The following is a 21440-nucleotide window of genomic DNA, read 5'->3' on the forward strand; positions in this document are numbered from 1 at the left end:
GTCCCACACTTACCAGGGACAGGTCTCTGCCCTCGGACACAAGCCAAGCTCATCCTTCCCTCTAACTCCAGAAGCCTGTATAAAAATCACAGGACAAAGGTGTTTGGCTCACAAGAGTTGGTATGCATGCACTGCCAGAAACTTACTTTACAAAGCCTGTAGTCCTCACAGCCTCAGTGGTGGTTCTTGGAGATCCTGAGGATCTGGGTCAACCACACAGGTGACACTGAACCCCAGTTGATATCCACAGCAACATGTGGCTAGAAAGAGTGGTCAACCTCTTGGTGTCGCAGCAGCCAAGTCCTGTCCTACCCAAGTGGGTAGATGCTGCAGCAGACATGAGTAGCCTGTCAAAACAAGGGTGATCCTCTCCCAAGGTCCTCCTGATTATCTGTTCCTTCAAGCATGCACAGTGTGGAAGGGGACAAAATCTCTAGTCCTCATAGCCTGAGTGCTCTTCATGAATAACCCCCATTTCTGTGTGTATAAAGAAAGGTGGTCAGGACCAATTGTGTACCCTGCATCCCGGGGACCGGGCCTAACCACACTGTCCTCTGTCTCTGCAGCCAAGCGGTACTGCAAGAACGCCAGCCCCAGCAGCAGCACCACCAGCAGCTATGCACCCAGCAGCAGCAGCAACCTCAGCTGTGGTGGTGGCAGCAGTGCCAGTAGCACGTGTAGCAAGAGCAGCTTTGACTACACACACGACATGGAGGCTGCACACATGGCAGCCACAGCCATTCTCAACCTGTCCACGCGTTGTCGTGAAATGCCACAGAACCTGTCCACCAAGCCACAGGACCTGTGTACTGCCCGGGTATGCCCAGGGCCCCAGCCATGACCCATGGGAGCTGGCTATGAGTTTGTTCACTGCCAGCCCTATAGCCCTGTGCCTCAGAACAAAGGCCTTGGTCCCCTCCAGCCCTAACCTGGGACATTAGCACAGCCATCATCCATGGCCTTTATGGTGTCTCAGTTGAATAGTACATAAAACCAAAAAGAGGTACAGCTTGACATTTAAACAGGGCAGTTTAGTGGCAGCATTGTTAGATAAATGTGAGGCTGTTCCTTCACCACGTGCCTAGTAGGTCACACAGGTCAGAGAAGCAAAGAAGTGACATCTGGTTGAACTCTTGATAGTCTGTGGTCTCAACCAAAACTGTTAGCTTGGAGGCACCTTGGTGCTACAAGAGATGGCAATACTCAGGGAATGGTGCCTACTGTTTATTTCTTCATCTGTTAGAAGAGATTGTATTTATCATGAAAATTAGTTTTTATTCATTTTTATTTTGAGATTATAATACACCTAGGCCCATTTCTCCTTTTAAGCTATTGCTTTCATGTATGTATGAATGTGGAGAGAAGCAGGTATGCCACGGTTCATGTATGGAGGTCAGAGGGTAACCAGCCGAGGTTCTCCCCTTCCACCATGTGGGCACTCTGCCCACTGCAGCGCTGCTGGCACCCGGAGCAGAAGAGGAAGCCATTAGGATGGGCAGGGAAGAGAGTGAGCAGGCTCTCCAGGGCTCTGGGCAGGAAGCAGTGTGTCAGAAAGTACAGCCTGTGCACTTACCTGTGACACCTGCCCTCTGTGTCCGAAGATTCTGGGTGCTGGCAGTCATTGTCATAAGTCATTGTGATTTATGTGATCAGAGGAAGACCGGTCGGTCACCTGCTTTCATTCCTGTGATGGCTTTACTCCATGGTAGGGGGATAGTGTCAGGGGACATGCACTCTTCATGGACATCTGGGCTACCGAAGGCAGAAGCAAAGCCATCTCTGTGCAAGAATAGCGATAGGCAGCTCCACCAGGGTCGTTTGGTTTTTCCTTTTTTAAGAATAATACTAAGATTAGGATAATGGCTTCAATAAGATGTGGTCTAAATTAGTATCAAAATCTCAAAAAAACAACAATAACAAAAAAAAGCTTGAAATCTGGCCTGCTTTGACAGTTCTGTCACAGTAGCACTGAAAAATACATGAAGAGTGCAGCTCGAAGGAAGGACCCTGGTTCTGTGTGCCCGTTACCTTCCCAACCACAGGACAGGTGGCTAGACATCAGAGGCCACAGGGTCATTAAAGTTAGAGGTCACTCTCCTGAGAAAATGGAGGTTTCTTTTGACATTGCTTGTTCACTGCCATCTAAATGCCTTCGCCCCTTTGCCAACAAAGCTGACTGATGAGCTCGGCCTATTTAAAGGCATGCACACATGTGTGTGAGTGTGTGGGGGGTCTTACTTTTGTTTTTTTACCCATTTGACACAGTAACAGATATGGAGATAGCCAGGTCAGCTCAGTCCAGAGTCTCCAGAGTAGGGCCCTGGGAAACTAGACTGCATACCAACAGTTCTGAAATGGAAACCTCCTGGCCCTGGACTCCATCTCAGAAGGAAAATTCTAGTACCTTTTCCATCCCTTCTTCAACACTCAAGTCCTTTTCTTTTCCCCCATTCTGAAATTATTGTCATCAATGGAATGCCAGGAAGACATTTATTTTCTGCTGTCTGGTGGAAGGATAGAGGTGGACAGTGGATGGATGGAGAAGGACCAATGAGTACATGGCTGAATCGGTGATGGGGAGGGAGGGAAACTGGATGGGTGTATAGATGGATGTCTAAAGGATGGTTGGGTGGATGGATGGATGGATGGACAGATGGATGAGTGACTCTTCCAAGCAAGCTCTCAGGTATACCTGTGGTAGCGAGCATGGCTGCGGATCATGATAGTTCACCCGGGAGTTACTGAGGGAGCAATAGTGGGTGATAAACTCAGTCTTATGGTCATCCTTAGTCAGGGAAGGATGGGAAGGTGGTCAGGCCCTCTGGGTTAAACAACATCTTTCCTTCAACAGAACCCAGACATGGAGGTAGATGAGAATGGCACCCTGGACCTGAGCATGAACAAGCAGAGGCCTCGAGACAGCTGCTGTCCAGTCCTGACACCCCTGGAACCCATGTCCCCCCAGCAGCAGGCAGTGATGAGCAGCCGATGCTTCCAGCTGAGCGAGGGGGATTGCTGGGACTTGCCTGTAGACTACACCAAAATGAAACCTCGGAGGGTAGATGAGGATGAGCCCAAAGAGATTACCGTAAGTAATTGTGATGTGAGATTACCTCTCCTTGCCCCTACGTGTATTTGTCATGAAGCCCAAGAGAGGCCTTGAGGAAGAAGAGTCATTTTCACACTCTTCAAAAGAAAATGCTTTTTCTCCCTAAATTTGACCTTTAGCTGACAGGGACTCAGAGAACATTTTTGGTTGATTCAGGGGAGATGTATAACTGATATCGATTTGAGAGAAACAGACTATGGACTGTTTCAAACTTTATTTTCTAATAAATATGCATCATGACAAATTATTTCTCCAGGAAATTAAAGAAAGGATCATATTATTTTATTTTCAAACAAAACAATACTGCATTTTTATGATAAAGAATAGGCAGGAGGATTGGTGGCACATGCCTGTAACCCCCACGTCCAAGCAGTATAGATGAGAGAGCCAAGAGTTCTAGGCTAATTTGAGATATAGTGAGACCCAATTGCATTTAAAATAAGTACTTATTAGTGTTTGCTACAAATAAGCTCAAGCACTTGGACTATACTTCTTATATAATACATCTTAGTACAGTCATCTGATTCTTTGTTTATGGCAGTATTTTTAAAATGCCTATGTTAAAGTATATATTTTAGTTTGGGTTTTCAAATTAGTTTACTTCTGCAATATAATACCACTTGAACTAAAAGATATTTTCTTTCATGGTGTGCTTGTGCTTACGGGTGTTAATATATGTGTGTACCCACACTCATAAATCAGAGAAGGCTGTCTTCCTGTGGCCCTCTCTGCCTTATGTCTCCAGACATCAGGGTCTCTTGTTGAACAAGGAGCTCACTGTCTAATGAGGTTGACTTGCCAGTAGACTCTTGTGCTTCTTTTTCCTTTCCCAATGCTGAAGTTAACAATACCCACACCATACCCAACTTTTTACATAGATGCTGGCAATTCAAACCTTGGTCCTTGTGTTTGCAAGGCAAGCATTCTTGCCCATCCAGCCATCTCCGGCCCCAAGGACTTCTTTTCTTTACTGGAGACCTTTTTCAGTGCTCAACTCTGAAAGTTCTCATCTTTATCCATTTAAAAAAAGAAAATAATAATAATAAAATCTGAGTAGAATGCAGAGCCCTCATCAGGCCAACAGTGCCTTAGAGTGGGAAAGGGACTGGTGACATTGAGCCTTTTTTGGGTTTTTGTGCTGTATAGTCCTGGCTGATCTCAAAGTTCCAGTGATCCCTGCCTTATCACCCCACACCACCCACCAACGCTAGATATAGAGATATGCGCTGCCTCACTCAGAGTAGGTGCAGTCTACCCTGGTTCCTCTTCAGTTGCTGTCATAACAACATGGCCATGGCAACTTAAACTTGGAAGGGTTTAATTGGGTGCACAGTTTCAGAGCATTAGAGTCCACAGTGGCAGAAAGAAGGCATGGCAGCATGAACAGCTAAGAGCTCACATCTCAAACCCCAAAGTGCACCTCCGTTAAAACACCTTCTACAACAACAAGGCCACACTAAATCTTTTTAAAAAGTTCAACGAACTGCTGCCCAGGTATCTAAACATATGATCCTATGGGGGCCATTCTGACTTAAACCACTACAGGCTCTTATCCTCAATCTTCAAATGGAATTAAATACTTAGGCATTATATAAATGGAATCAAATTTGAGTGTCAAGCTAAATGTAAGGGTTCTTTGTCCCACAGTTAAACCATGACCATTACGAAAGAAGTAATAGTTTCTAAATTTATTTTAATTAAAATTAAGCTTCCCTCCAGTAACAAAAGCCTCTTCACAATAGACCATTCAGAAGTAAACTTGCCTTTTAGCTCGTAGCACGGATGTAGGAAATATGTATAGTGAACATTGTCCTCTCATGGAAAACCTAGGTTACTTCTGTATAGAATCACCAAAAATAGATTCTTTACTTTTAAAAACCAATTTATATTACAACATTAACATAGTTGGTCTTCCATTGCCTTGATGTGGAAAAATGCATATACATGAAACACTAACCATTGACTGGCCAAAAATCCACTCTAAAAGGTGTCTCTTGCAATAGTCATACACATGCATACTGTCCAGGAAAGTCCTGGATTCTAGATTTTTTTAAAAGGCCAGGTAGAGTAGTTTCTCTGGTTTCTAGAATATCCACTGCCTGAGCATGATCCCTGTGACATTTGAGCAGCCCATGGGCAAATCACCTTGTGTTTTCCGAGTGACCTCATCACAATAAAGGTACATTTGGGTTTAAAATATGAGATGCAAAAAAACAGACAGGGTAGCCATGCAGCCAGGGACCTTCAGCTGGTGAGTTTGGTTGTTGTATGTGGTTCTGAAGCTGTGTTCTGTCTACAGCCAGAAGACTTGGACCCATTCCAGGAGGCTCTGGAAGAAAGAAGGTACCCAGGGGAGGTGACCATCCCAAGCCCCAAACCCAAGTATCCTCAGTGCAAGGAGAGCAAAAAGGACTTAATAACGTAAGCATAGCATGAGGTGACGTGCTGGCTCTTCATACGGCTCCTGGCTCTGGCTCACCTTTAAAGGACAGACCTGTTGAACAGGCCTTGGTGTTTGAGCACGCATGTTTGCGGCCCGAGAATTTCTCCAGCTGCAGTTGAGCAGAGCCAAAGGCTGGCTTGCACCTGCTTGCCCTCAGTGATGCTCTGCTGTGTGCAGGAGCCATTTCATTTAACCCTATGCATTTGGCAGCTTTCTCCAGGGTGCTTAACTCCCCTCACCATTGCAGCTAAACTGGAAACAATGAAACTTTTTAAGTGTTTTTGTTGTTGTTGTTTTTAAACATACTTAGTATTCTGGCTGTCTTTGTTTTGGTTTGGTGGCAGATGTCCAACTCCAGGGTATGATGGGAGTGGTCATGTGACTGGTAATTACATCTCACACAGAAAGTGTGACTTCATTTTTATCATGGTGGATTCTGTCTTTTCAATTTATTGTTTTCAGCTTACCTCAACAGTGCTGTCAAAGTATAAATGTTGGCTTCTGTGTCAACCCTCTGAGTGCTGTATGCTTCCCTTCAGTAGCATGCTAATTTACAAGTTACACAAGGATTGTTAACCTTAGGACACCCAGATTCATAAAAGTTCTTCCCAAAAATTGAAACCAAAAAGAACATGTATTTTGTCTGATTTTTTTCTTCAAATTATTAACAGAAATGCTTTTGTAAACATAGCTTTGATGACACTAATAGTTAGTAATACAATCCTTCAGTATATAGCACTTGGCTTATCGCGCCTCTGCATTGAACTTTTAATTTCAAGTTTGTGTGTTCAGGTGCTTCTGGCGCCTAAGGGTCTACTCACTATGTCTCCTGGCCTGTCTTACAGTCTGTCTGGCTGCCCCCTGGCGGACAAAAGCATTCGAAGTATGCTGGCCACCAGTTCCCAAGAGCTCAAGTAAGCATTTGTGTCACCAAGTCTCTTTTAAGAGTCTCTTTGCTGTTAGGTCACAGAAAACAGTGTCCTGTTTGAAAGTGGATTGTCTGGGAAGGGGCCTCCAGTGACAACTGTGCCTAGTGGGGCTGGGTGCTCTCCAGTTCTTTCATATCACACCCTTTCTATCTGGAAAGTTTGTCTTCAGATATGCATGTACTCCCAAGGAAAAATGTTTCAGGGTTCTTAACTGTTCAGAAAACTCTTGTCTAACATTTTTAAAAATGGACGCCAGAGATCAAAATCTACCTGGTAACAGCCAGTCCTTAAACCTGTATTCTTCATTCTAAACACTGCTAGGCCAGTGACAGCTCAGAAAACGGTGTGGTGTTGGCACTGAACTGTGCACACACACACACACACACACACACGCACGCACGCACGCACGCACGCACGCACTAGCCATAGCTCCCTCTGCTCTCTGTTAGAACTTGGATAAGTCTGGCGTACGTCTGAGCCCAGTGCCAGCACCACCAGAATGAGACTCTTCTCCTTTGTAACCGAGTGTGCAACACTCATATTCAAGCAGGCTATGGAAGGAGCCAGTGAAATTATGACACGAACATAGAAACCTTACCCACGCCATGCAGCGTGGACTCTGAGGTGTCAGTAAGGACAAAAGGCCAAGCTTGACAGCACAGCGTGATGACAGCAGTTACCCTTCAAATGACAACCCTTGCTTCCCTGGCCTTCCCTACCATTCTGTCCTCTGCATGGCTAGGAAGCTGCTGCCCCAACCCCAGCCCCGTGACCATAGTCTAGGGGTGACCTGAGCATAGCCTTCTGTTTGACACCCATGTCATTTTTTTCAGGCTCCCTGTCCAGGGCCCTAGTGCCATAGACCACCTGCTCATGTTCAGTGACTTCCTGAACTAGCCCTCCTGTCGCACACAGGACTCTTGCCTTGCCGTTGACTTCCTGAACTAGCCTTCCTGCCAATTGCAGGACTCTTGCCTTGCCGTTGTCTTCACAAACTGTGAGCAGCTCGAGGGCTTCCTCTTGCCTTATGGTCTAGCAGCATTTAAATCAGTGCCTGACGGACAAATAGCTTTAGCAGCTCAAAGCGACACCCTTAGGAGCGACAATCCAGCACACTTTGCTCAGGCGTCTTTTTGCTGTGGCTTCAACCCACATTTCCCTCATGATCAAAATGTAACCAACTGCACTTGGATCTTGGCCAGCACATCAGGATGGGGCAGCTTTCCTTTGACTCACTTGATGAGGAATTCTTTGCAAAAGCCTGGTATATCTCCAGTTGCAACAGGCCACCTGTAAACAAGAAACTAGCTTTTGTGTGACTTGTACATTGCTTCTGACTGCTTACTGTTTTGAGACCTGGGACCAGAACATTTTTCTGATGGCGTAGTTCACATTGTCTTACATCTTTTAGTGTTGGTCTTGATGTTTTCAGACATCTGATATTTCAGGCAGACCTGTCGTTTCTCCAAGCCACAGTTCTCCTTGTCTCATTTCGTCTTGGGAGATGGCTGGTCTTCTCGTCAGCATCCTCAGAGGAAGTTGTTGCCCTCACATCCTCCAGACAGCGTAGTCTTGGCCAGTGCCCTCCTCTTATGCTTCCTGCCAGAAGGTTGTACCATCCAGAAAACAGACAGTTTTGCCTGGTTTGGGCTCATCTAAGTTATACACATTTTCTGTTTGTCTTTACAAATAAGTCTTTTTTTTTTTTGCTTCACCCCTGCTGTGAAACCTTTGCTTAATTCCTGCTGGGAAATCTAAACTTGACTAATTCCCTAAAATGATCTGTTTCTGTTAATGGGACTTCAAAACTAAAGATTTGGACAGCCACTTTTTAACTTGACAATATGTTCTCTACACACAAAACAAACAAACAAATAAATAAATAAATACACCATTATGATATGATAGCCTTTTCTCTTAGCTTTTTCACTGATGGCTTTCAGACCATCATTTCCTTATAGAAATCAGGAAGGTTTGCTGTGCACTTTCCCAAACAGAGTGGCACAAACCATCCTTGAGAGATACCGCAGCTTTGAATAATACATGATGTGCCTATTGCAGTTGTATTGCCTCTTTGGTCAGTTGTATGGTAGCAGCTCACCTGAATGAGAAACTGAGTCAAGTCCCAGCTTATTATTCATACAACACTCTCTACTGCCAATAACTATGTTAGGAAGTGGGTCCCAATGACCTAAGCTACCAAATGAAATGTCTTAGAAATTTTCTTCTTATCATTTACAGTACTGAATTTTTATAGGTGAACATTATAAGAAGGTTCGTAGCCATGGTCAAAATGAAAGTTGCCGAATGACAGAGTAAAATCTCTCAGACTGTATAGGTAACACTCTGCTCGGTCATCTAGAACAGCCACAGTGGGGCAGTTTTAAGACGAAATCAATCATTTGTGCCTAATTATGTGCAGTATGTAAGCTAAATATGCATTAAAATGTTCATGAATATTACCATCACTGCGGAGTGGCTCCTGGGCCCCTTGTGTGTGTTGTGCACATCATATGTCCTAGGGGGAGGGAGACCTAAGGGCCAGAGGATGGAGCACCGGTCATCCAAGTTCATCTCTGCCCACCCTTGATATGAGACTGAGTCCACAAGAGGCAGAGGACAGAATGATGAGAAGTAAAATAACCTTTGAGGAGGAGCTCTGCTAATGTGAAATCTAGTTCTAAAAGACAGTTCTCCTCTTGAAATGTTATTGTCTAAAATTCTCCAAAGGCAGCTACAGCCATGGTGGCCTCTTTGAAGAGTCATAGCCTCCTGACCAAGGTACCTTTCCTATGTAAGAGTCACGTTCAGTGGCAGACACTAGCAAATGCTGACCTGTGTTGGGTTTTAGCCATCTCAGTAACTAATCTAAGCCAATAAAACCAGCTTCAGACAGGAGTTATGAGCCTTACAGTGGCCCCAACTGAACAGACTTCTGTTTACACTTCAGCCAGATCCTTCTGTCTTTTTAATGTCTCATCAGCTTAGGGAAACTCCAGTGCTGGTGTCAGTATATTGGCTGGGAAAGCAACTTTGAACTGAGGTCAGTCTTAGCTTGTGTTATTTGACGATTCATCATCATGGGGACCGGGGCGGGTAGGTCCCACTTATTGGATTTGGTGTCCATGCTTACAGATTCCAATCTCTATAAGCATAAGCTCTAGGTTTTTGGGATTTACAGGACATACAGGAGTCTTGGCCAAATGCAACCCTTAAAACTCAGATTCTATTTGTTTTAAAATAACCTATAATTCAAAGAATTATTTAAATAAAACTGAGCCAAAATATTAAAGCTCACAATTATTTTGAGCATTTTTGGCTTACATGTATAGCTGTAAGCCCTGGGCAGGGGCAGGAGACTATTCATGTGGTCTATCCATGTATCTCTTGCCCAGGGCACACAGTGTAAGGGAATGGGAAACTCCCCATTTTTAGACCTCCACCACATCATCTTCATTTGTAGAGTGGTCTGTGTACAACAGTAAATATCCAGAACTTTCAGAATCATACCTGCCCTCCCTATGTGTCTGCTATTAACAGACAATCATGTTTCCTTAGCAGAAAGGTATGTTGACCTCTGTATAAAGTGAGCTTCTTTTATGACCAAAAGTTGTTGTGAGATCTGGTCTCCACTAAAGGGAATGGTAGAGGAAAGTGTTCATATGTCCTGCCCTGTCCTGTTAGGAAAATTGATTTGTTCAGCAGCTGACTTGGCCCCAGGTACCTGGGACTCCTCTTGAGAGGATTATGTCTCTGTTGTAGAATACAGTTGTCCTTCTGCCGGTCACTCAGGACACAATCTGTTGGGACTTAAGCCCTACTGGCCCTGAGAATTAGCTACTGCTCCCATGCTCTGTCTCTAAGTTTCAGGTCAAGCTATATCTTGTCACAGTGAAACATGTCCTGCTTGTCAGGATCTTGACAGTTGATAGTGCTTCTTCAGTTTGTCACCTTTGTGAGAAAAGTATATAAGCATGCTCCAGTCCATTGCACAAGTCTCGAAGCCCAGGCTAGGGTAAGTAGGTTGTTTTGGTCAAGGGTCACAGAGGATAAGGGGAACTAACAAAGCTTGAGCCGAGTGAGGTCTTCACATGAACTGCCAGAATCCCTGTGCCTGATGTGCTGGTTTTCCATGAAGGATGAAGAGTATAGACTTGGGGAGTAGCTCAGTCAACAAAGTGCTTGCTGTAAAGCACAAAGAAGGGAGCTTAATTTCTAGAGCCCATTCAGTTGTTTGTTTGTTGTAATGTCAGGTATGAGTTTAGCAAGATGGAATGAGTAACTGGAAACATCCACCTTGATCCCCAACACACACACACACACACACACACACACACACACACACACACACCCCAACGCAAACAGTGAGCAGAGATCAATGTTATGCAAACTTCAGAGTTATCCAGACACAACTTCGCTTTGCTGTGTGTTTGTGCCTTACAACCTCCAATGCAGATTATAACAACTTCATAAAGTAAAACTTCAGATTCAGATAATATAAGGATAGTAGGCATTGCTACCAAGACCTACTCTGTTCATGAAAAACCTGCTATAACGTGAAATTCAGACCATAGACCCTTTAGCCTAGCAGTAGGTAATCTCTTCTTGCCTCTAATATATATATATATATATATATATGTAGGTTGGGCTAGCACTGGGCTACCTCAGAAGGTATTTAGTGGATGCCAGTATAGCTAACAGTGCCAAGGTCCAGTATTCTCTGGGACTTTAGAAAACATCCAGCAGCTGGGAACCAGAGAGGGAAAATGGTCAAGGGAGTTGTTGTTTCTGAAATGACAATATTCTTGGGGAAGCATAAGCAGCTGGCTAGAAATGGCAGCAAATATGTAGTCCATGGTAAGGTACTAAGGTAAACATTGTCCTAGCACTTAAGAAGGACTAGTTTTCAGAGCTCCTAGTAGTAGTATCCTGAATGGTAGAGGCCAGAGACTGAACTGTAGCAGGATGATGGTGGAAGCTGTCTGCTATAGTTCAAGTCATCTCCACAAGAGACCACTGGAGAGGGCAGGATGATGGCTCAGGCTTGGGAGAGCTGAAGAGTTTAGCTCCAGGAGCTCCCCCAGCTTCGATTCTCCCACTCCAGGAAAAGAAAGGGAACATGCACTGTAAAAAAAAAAATCTCCTACCTTCCCGCACTCCTCCTACTACCTCCACATGTCCAGAGCATATACGTAGCCATCATAAGTCAGAATGTGAGCCAGTATTGAAATAATGACTTCTCACAGGAAACCATCAACAGCCATCCTTGACAGGAAGGCGATTTTCAAGCTAGGATGGAAGTTGAGCTGTTCCTGTGCTCATGGAAGATGACTTGGCACTATCTGGAGGGTCAGCAGGGTTATCCACACTGAGAAGGTCCTCCTTCAAACCCTAGTCTCCATCTTGCACTTAAAATGAAAACCTTAAATTTTTCACTAATATCTTACCATCCTTTTAATTTTTTTATTTTTTATATGTCTGGATATTTTTCATCTGTTTTGTTCATGTATCATTTGTGTACCTGGTGCCAGAGAAGTCCAGAAGAAGGGATCAGATCCCCTGGAACTAGAGTTATAGACCACCATGAGCAATGATGTGGGTGCTGGGAATTGAACCCAGGTCCAAGGAAGAGCAGCCAGTTCTCTTAATTGCAGAGCCCTCATTCTAGCTCCACCACCATCTATTAAAAACAAAAAGAAAAAAATGAACACGCAGAGGATCTCCCCGAGCCTCACACATCTATGAAAAAAAATCAAGCAAAAATTAAGCCATTCCTGGCTTACTCAGTGGGGACCTGCCTTCCCAGGCAGGCCAGGGAATCACTTAAAATATCAGCAAGTTCATGAAATCAGGGCTGGCTTCAGCAGACACTGCGTCCTGCTGACCTTTAATTGGCTACATTTCCTGGATACCCACTGTGAATATCTTTGCACTGCAGCAATTCACCTGCTAAGCCTGGACTTAGGGAGGGAGGTGTTGAGTCTGCCCTCCACAGGCAGGAGAGCTTGTTCTCCGTTCTTCACTTGGTACTTGTTAAGGTTTGTAATGACAAACTTGGAGAGTACCTTAAATTATGAGTGAGACCTTGAGGCACACGTCACTCCTCACACAGAAATTAGAAGTGTTTAATTCAGATATCAAAACCTACGGAATAATATTCCAGTGATAATACGTGGGTTTCAAACTGAGAAAAGAGTGGCATTAGTTATCTCTCATTTTAAAAGGGTGTTAGGGTATGTAGTTTATCTGGTGCACGTGAGCTAAATGGCAATATCCTATCCCTTTTAATTTTATGTGTTTTAGAAGTATTTCACTTATATTTGGATTTTTATTGTTATAAGTACATACTATAGATTTATACACACACATACAATGTACACACACATACAGACACTTTGTGATTATTGGGCTAGGCATTTTCCTTTCATGACACACAGGTATCTGAATGTTCTTCATAGTTTATTGCTTATTAGATCTAGCCCTTTATACTTACTAGGAGTGAGCCTATTTTTATCTCATCCGTGGCTCCTCTGGGGTAATTCTGAAAAGCAAAAGCCTTTAGATTTCCAGGGACTTTGGATCTATACTAGATGCCAGCCCCATGCAGAACAAGGACAGAAAGCCTAGTCAGCTGTAGGCATTTATTTAGCTGGACTTTAATTGTAAATCTGAGGTTTTTATCATGTAAAAACTTCACTAATTTATAGTTATCCAGAGTAAAATGAACAAAATTGGAAATGAAGTAGATGTTCGCTTTGGGAAATTATTGACAGGAATGTTGGAGAATATTTTTTTCCTGACATATTCAGGAGAGTCCATGTTTCTCTTCAGTTTTTGTGGACTGGAAATTTTTGACAGACAGGACAGAGACTGCTTGCAGGCATGAGAGGATGGGGAAGCAAGGACTCATGGCAGTGCCACTGGCTTTAACTTGTCTGCATGTCTGATATGCTAAACCACTTATTCTTCCCGTAGCCTGTGCTCTCCCAGAATGACAGTCTGAAGATACTTACATACCATGTGTCCCCGTCCTTTGCTGCATTTTTGCAGATCTTTCTTCTAACTACTGGATTTCATCTGACTCCTTCTCAAATTACCTGAGTTCCTTGAGTTCATAAATTGTTTTGTACTTATAGTTGAGATGTGTAAAATCCTGTTCCCTATAAAAGGAAATAATGAACATACTAACCTTACAAAGTAATTTGATGTGCTAGTCCTACCTGGTTTTTTGTTTGTTTCTTTGTTTGAGAGGGAAAATTCAGTGCAAATACCTTCTAATAAAGTGGACATAAAATTTGATAGAACTTTCTGGAATGACAGAAGGTTCATTGTACACCGTCCCACACAGTAGACACAATCCACATAAATTAGGCTACTGTGCCTGAAGACTGAGTTCTTAGTTAACTTTTAGAGGATGTCACTGTTTGTAGAGTGCTTCCTAGCATATAAGAAGGCTTGGATTCATTGCTCACTGCTGCATACATAAAGGATGATGCTAAGCCATGTTTGTAATCCCAGCACTCAGCAGGTAAGAGCAAAAGGCTCAGAAGTTCATGGTCATCTTCAACGACATAGCACAAACTGTTAATGTAAATACCCACCTAGATCAATGGGATTCATGTCACCACTGCCTCTGTTACCTTGTCCTTAGTCATTTTACATTCTAGTCACAATGTAAGAGCATTTTATTTCTTCAGCTGACTGACTTACTCATTGTTTGCCATCTTGGTCCTCGATGTCTTTGTTACACTATTAGTAAATGGCAAATAGAGTAAGGGTTGTTTTTTGTTGTTGTTGTTGTTTTGCTTTGTTTTTATGTTGTTCCAGGCGGATTGGAACCAAGTATGACATGCGTTTCATAGTATTCCTGTTCTCAGGGGATTCCTTGTATGCTACATAGAAAAATAATTGGAAACATCACTGCTTAGGACCTTTACGAGAGTAATTCTCAACTCAGGGTGAAGCTCGGTTCTTTTATTTTTGTTTTGTTATCCAACTTTATTGTGTTCAGACAGGTATAAAATTCTTACCCAAGCTAAGGAGTTGCAGTAAGAGGCTTCAGGCACCCTTCTAGTAAGGAGACACCTAATGTAATTAGTAGATGCGGTGATGAGTGGTGAGGCTTTGCTAGACGCCAGTCTTCCACTCAGATCTTGAATGTCTCCTCTGGAGCTTGCTTCAGCTAGTAATGTCTTTCTGTAGAAACAGCTCGGCATGAAAAGGGCGATGATACCCATGGCATTTCTCATTTCTGTTTATGTTATATCTACAGATTTTAAAATACAAATATGCATGGCTTGTTTAATCTAGCTTTCTATTTTTATCTTATTAGTGTGTGTGTGTGTGTGTGTGTGTGTGTGTGTGTGTGTGTGTGTAGGGCATATATGAAGAGGTCAGAAGTAATAGTCAGTTCTCTCCTACCATGAGTTCCGGGGGTCAAACAGCAAGCACATCATAGTCACTGAAGTAAATCTTCAGATCTAAAGTAACTTTCAGTATCATAGCCAGTAGGGAGCCAGTGCGGAGGCTTGGTGAGGCATGTTCTTATGGGCATCCCAACCCACCCCAACCCCAGCACCATTACAGCATAAATGGTTCCTTCTAATTTCATCTGCAGCCATCCTTCATGTTGTCCTACTGTGGTCAAGTATGGGTGATGCTTTACTATTCACTTGATTAGGATTAAAAAATATGCAAAGTGTATATGAAAGACTATGGGGACTTTTGAAGTTAGACTAAATGCATTTTGCTTTATGGTGTGGCCATGAGTCTATGGGGCCTAGGGAGTGGAATGTGGTGATTTGAATGAGAATGGTCACCATAGCCTCATATATTTAAACAATGGTCCCCAGTTGTATAACTATTTGGGAAGGATTGGGAGGTGTGGCCTTGTTGGGCGGAGGCATGTTGCTAAGGGCAGGCTTTGAGGTTTCAAGGGCCTATGCCATCTATAATCCCCCCTCCCTCTTGCTTGAGAATCAAGATGTGAACTCTGCTAGTGCTCTAGTAAAACACCTGCCTGCTTGCTGCCTTGCTTCCCAACGTGGTGGCCATGGACTCTAGCCCTCTGGAGCCATAAACCCGAAATTAAACGCTTTCTTTTGTAAGTTGTATTGGTCATGTTGTTTGGCCACAACAATTGAAAATTAGCTAAAACAGTGTATAAAACTATTAAATCCTGACATATGCGAGGGAGAAAATGGACTGTTCACTAAGCAAGGAAGTTTTAAATGAATCTTGAATATAAAACTAATACAAATTAAAAATGATAAAAGCAAGGAAAGGAAAATATTAATAATCAGATGTTGTTATTTTGACTAGTTACAATCTTGCAGTGTGCTTTTCTACTTAATAGAGATTCCAGTCTCTTACCATTGTGGTTCTATAAGGAAGGACCACATAACCAAAGCTTTCATTCTGAGAAGGCAGTATGAGAAACGTAAACACTAATGCCTAAGATTGCTTTTGCAGGTGTCACTGGTGAGGGCTCGTGCCTCATCTGCATGGCTGGTACATGATGCTTTTCTCTGGCTGCAACTTTTGTGGGTAGATCCTGACCTCGAGTATGCTATAGGGTATGACATAATGTCCTAGTTAGCTTTTCTTTGCTGTACTAAAACTGACCAACAGCACCTTGGGGATAACATGGTTTATTTTAGCTTACAGATTATGATCTGTCTTTGAGGGAAGCAAGGAGCTCAAGCAGGATCCCAGAGGCAGGAACTGAGTCAGAGGACACAGAAATGTTCATTACTCTCTTGCTTTCCCTTGGCTTTCTCAGCTACCGTGTTTTATACAGCCCAGGCCTCCCTTCCCAGAGATGGTAATTATCAAGAAAATTATCCCACCAACATGCCCACTGGCCAGTATGATGGAAGCAAGTTGAGATTCTCTCTTCTCGGGTGTCTAGGTTTGAGTCAGGTTGACAAGCTCTAGGACCAGTACCACAAGTAGTCATTTATTTCATGGATGCACTGGTGTCCTCATCTAGGCTGTAGAAATGGCAGCACAAGTCTGACTTGGCTCTTGGGGTTCGTGAGTCATACCTGTTTTTAGGAGACCCCCTGTCATAGAGCATAATCCAAGCCCCTCCCTGTCTGGCTTCAGATGTCTGGGAGACCACAGGTGTATTCAGCCTTCATCCTTAGAGCATACCAACAAAGCCAGTGCAGAGTTAGGAGCAAGCCCTAGGTGTAACAGCAGTTGGATCCACTCTAAGATTGTCAGTCTTTTTAGGAAAGCTTTCAGGGAAAAGGTACCATTTCCTGATGTAGCTCTCTATATTCCTCTGTGGTGGGAAAGCAATGGATCTTCACGGACATAGGAAGGAGGCAGTGGATTAGGGGGACAGCCAATGGGAGCAAATGTGCCCTGACAAAAAGGGCCCAGGAGACAAGTGGTATTGATGGAGCACCAGCTTCCCCTCCGCACAGATGTGGGTCAATATGAATTCCAAAAAACAAAATTGGGCCTTTGACTCTCTTAAGAGTCAAAAAAGGACAAGAGCGTACCAATTTTGGGGAGTCATGAGACAGAAGAAGAAAATGGCAGTATGCTGAGTCTGCCCTGTGGATTCTCTCTCAGACTAAAATTTTACCATCAAAACCATAGGATAGAGGGAGTGAAAAGGACTGTCTTTGTGGAGATTGGCTCATGGAATAATAGATGAAACACTGGCAATCTGAGCTTTTGTTGTGACCAATGCTCATCTAGAGTTAAGTCTCTTATTTCCTGATGCATGTAGGGTACAGGAATGAGGGAAAGTAAAGGTGATTCCCCATACAGAAGGGCGGATGCATATTTTCATATTATTTTACTTTTAGGTATGAAGGATGGTGAGGAACTCTCAGTACCCCTTAGTTCTTCAATTAACCATTTAAATTGTATGCAACCCTTAGAAATGGTATGATATATTTTGCACCCTTGCCATGCAGGCATATGTCCTTGAAATGGTTTTACAGCTTTCTCTTGAAACCTGTCAACAAGAACACAACAGATTGATTTCTACCGTCAGCTGCCTCTCTCATCATCTTGTACTCATTCTCCTGAGAGTTCTGGCTTCTTCTAGGAGACAGCATTTGGCCTCTTGCTCTGTAGACATCTGTGGCCCATGACATATACTAGGAAGTAGGGTCTGTACATATAGTCATCTTTCCCCTATGTTCAACCTATCATTAGAAATAGAAGGACTAATAAGTTAATGAGCCAAATGAAACTATTCTTATTGTAGAACTCAATTTTTGAGTCTCCAGATAATTTTGAAGAACTGTTGAGAAGAGTAATAGATGGGTCAGTGTATAGACTAGCCAGTCTCTGGGATTGTAGCCATTTCTAAATGATAAAACTTGGAAAGATTATCAAGGAGGTTCACTGAGATCTCGTTGCCTGGGTGGAAATGGACCCAAGATCATGAGCATCACAATGGCATTGCTTTCTGGGACAAAGAATAGAGCAATGGCCATGATGGCAATTAAGTAGAACCCAGATGCAGTGTAACAAGGAGATGACAAAAGGGTAGCACACAGAAAATAATGTTGTGTCATATTCTGCTGCCACATAAACATCTCAGCCCTGAACTAAGACCAGCAGCTGCAGAGTAAAGAATGGAGGATACACAGACATTCTTGACTCTTAGACCAAACACTGGACTGGAAGCTATGTCCTTGTCCATCAAGATAACCTACGTGCCCTTTAATGTTGTGTCCAGGTCTTCACCTACAGTATGTTCCTATGCAGACAAGGTAGCCAGTGTCACCTGAAATCAGCAGAGTGACATCCCTGTCAAAATGAAATCAGTCTCTAAAACGTGAAGAAGCAGTGCAGCGTGACCCATCCTCCTCTGTGAGCAGCTGACCTGAACGGCTCTTCAGAGCAGGAAGCCAAGACTTCCTAGAATCATCCACTGGGACCTTTTTACAATGAAATTCACTCATGTGTGCTCATCAAGTCTCAAGAGCTGGGTTATTTGTGGGGAGTAGTGTAATGAAATTCCAAGTATTTTGGACATTCCCTCTACCTTGGGGGGTGAGTTGAATATCCTCTTGGCTTTGCCCTCTGTCCTCCCTCCATAGCCTGCATCTTGGTTGAGAGTTCCTGAGTGTTTGCTTATCTTCCTACGGGATTATCCAATAGATCCCTGCATCCTCCCATCATCTGCATGATATTTCCTAGGTTGAAAATGGCCGGCAGGTCAGAGATTTTCTGCTCAAAACACATCAGACCAAATAGCTTTTGAGTGTGCACTACATCCCAGAGCCTGTCACCCAACACTGAAAAGTATATATCTGTTGGGTGTCTGGCTCTGTTGCTTATTTTAGATTAAACACACATTACTTTCAGTTTAAGATCACATGCATAAGCCAGCGTCTCTGATAACTCCGTAGAATATAGGACTTCTGACTTGAGGACTTGAACCTGCTGCCCAGTGCTCTGCACCGAGAACCCACACAGTACTTAACCATAACGGACACAGAGTGGAATTTAGTGGATGGTCAAATTGCCACTTGTAATAGATTTATTTACTCTGGCCTTCCTTAAGGGAATCATTTTCACAAATGATGATGCCTTGTTCACAGTTGAGTTGTGGTTCTGCCAAAACTCACTGCCAGAATGATGCCACTGTGGCTGATTTCTGTCTTTGGGTGGCCTTGGGGGACTGTGCCATCTCCCTAGGGAATATCTCTTTTTCTTCCTTCTATTCATTACCAGAGCTGTTGCCACAGAAACAGCTGCAGTGCCACATGGGCCCTAGAGTAGCTACTGAGATTGAGTAGAGACGGTTTCTACTACTGTTTTTTCCCTCTGAGTATTTCCTTTCAAATTTTAGTCCAGATATTTAAATTGGTTTATTAAGATTTACTCAAAGGCCTAGAGGTATATCTGAAATATGTGTGATGTGAGGGAAGTTGCACATTTACACACACACACACACACACACACACACACATACACACAGCATCTGTGTGACCTAAGTTGCTCAGCTGAAGGCCACAGTGGAACAGGAAGCAGATCCAAGTTTGGCACAGACCAAAGTGCAGACTTCCAAGGTCAGATCTTGGCTTGGCCATTACAGCCCTGAAGCCCTAGAGCTTCCCCCTTTCTCATTTCCATCTGCAAAGTGATAGCAGTACTGGCCGACTGCCTTAGATCAGATAGGGCATCTAAGGTCGTCATAAGGATCAACCCCATGATGTCTGCACAGTGCTTGAAACAGCATCTGATGCCCACAGAACTGAGTACATTAGCTCACTGGGTTCAGACTGCCACATGGGGAAGCCAGAACCAGCTCAGAGTGACAGAGTAGCAGGTTAGAAAAGCCCTGAGACCATTCGGAGGGAGAAGACAGGTGATATCAGGGAAAAATGATAATTAATACATCAAGATGATTAACAAACTGAATTTTAACCCATCTTCAACAAGGATTGAAATAAAACTTTCTACATTTGAAACTTCAACAACCAAGATCAAAATATTTCAAAGATAAAAGAATTCCATTTCCTAATATGTCTTTTTCTCACTCTTGTCTAATATGGTACAATTTTAAAACTCTTATATCAGACTTGCAAATCAGGTTTAAAATCATCAAATAAAAATGCCCATCAGCCCGTCAAATTCACTGCAGATCAAATCCTCATTTGCCACCACCCCACCCCAGATTCAGAATCGTTTCCCAACTGGCATATTTTGATCATCTTTAGTCTCTGTCATATCTTTCTTTCTCTATCTACTTTGAACTCTTGCTTCATTTCTCTTCCTTTTTTGGATAGAGAACATAATAGAAACTGAGGCACTTTTTGCTCCCCTGTGAATCAGATCCCCTTCTTGCAGTGTTAGCGTCATTGTGAAACTCTTTCTTTGGCTTCCGCCTTCCTTAGATTCGAAACCATTCTGGCCTGGCCTCAGGATTACTCTATTAGATAACAGATTAACTTCTCAGCCCGCCTTTGGCACCTTCCAGAGCCTGACCTGTTACCACCTTGGTTGGTTGACAGTAATGCACAGCAAAGGATATCCTCATACAAAGCCCACTTTGATTCTTCCTGTGGGTCTCAGTTGTACTGTCACTTCAGTGTCTGGGACTCTCACGGATCATTCGCAGGCCCAGAGCTCTCAGAGGAAGATGGCTTGGGCATCTGCTTGCTGTTCTTCTTTTTATAAAGTATTCCTTACCACTTCATCTGTACACCCAGCTGAGCCAGCAGGTACTTCCATGTCTTCTTTGCACTGAGCCTGATGAGGACAGGTGACTGAGAAAGTGGCCTTCTAGGCATTATAGCCCAGCAGCTCAGCTGTCCCAGACACTCATCATTTTATAAGAAAGAACAAGGGACCCAGAGAGCCTGAACTCAGACTCAGTACTCTCTGGCTACATGGGCCTCAGCAAGTTAATGAAGCTTTCTGGATTTCAGTTTTCTTATCTAGAAAAAACAGTAATAAGATCTGCCCCCCCCCCCATTTCATAAGGCTCTTGTAGGGCCAAACAGATACACATGTGACTGTCCCTCTGCAGAGGCTGGAGATTGTAGCAGCAGCAGCAGCAGCAGCAGCAGCAAAGAGAGCTACAGACAACTCAGTCCAGCCAGTCTAGAGTAACTCCACTGGTGGCCAGCCCAGAACCTGCTCTGTGGCTCCAAGTTCTTCTGACACCTTGAGGGTGGTCATCTTGGTACTGAGGATGTTGTCTGAGCAAAATGAAAGTTTTGTTTTAAACATTTAAATTATCTGGTTCTTTCTCTCTTAAACAGGTTTATTTATTTTAGTTTGAGACAATGTTGTCCTGTGTAACCTTGACTGTCCTGGAACTCTATATAACAGACTGGCCTTGAACTCATAGAGCTCCACCTGCCTCTGCCTCCGAGTGCTAGGATTAAAGGTCTATGCTACTGCTCAGCTCAGCTGGTTTTCTATTTGTACAAATTATGGCCTTTCTTAGAGCTTTGTTATATACATGGGAAATGTG

General features: G+C 43.5%; 1 protein-coding gene across 12 annotated transcripts in view; it reads left to right on the forward strand.

Moving 5' to 3' along the window:
* Myt1l (myelin transcription factor 1 like) overlaps positions 1-21440 on the forward strand; it is a 402403-nt gene that overhangs the window by 328984 nt on the left and 51979 nt on the right. For all 12 annotated transcript variants that reach the window (XM_029541111.1, XM_029541118.1, XM_021202071.2 and 9 more), the window contains 4 exons: positions 567-817; positions 2852-3088; positions 5409-5530; positions 6398-6466. In XM_029541111.1, coding sequence (XP_029396971.1) covers positions 567-817; positions 2852-3088; positions 5409-5530; positions 6398-6466 — 679 coding nt within the window. The remainder of the gene's footprint in view (positions 1-566; positions 818-2851; positions 3089-5408; positions 5531-6397; positions 6467-21440) is intronic.

The sequence above is a fragment of the Mus pahari genome, chromosome 7, assembly GCF_900095145.1.
Source record: "Mus pahari chromosome 7, PAHARI_EIJ_v1.1, whole genome shotgun sequence".
Classification (NCBI taxonomy): domain Eukaryota; kingdom Metazoa; phylum Chordata; class Mammalia; order Rodentia; family Muridae; genus Mus; species Mus pahari.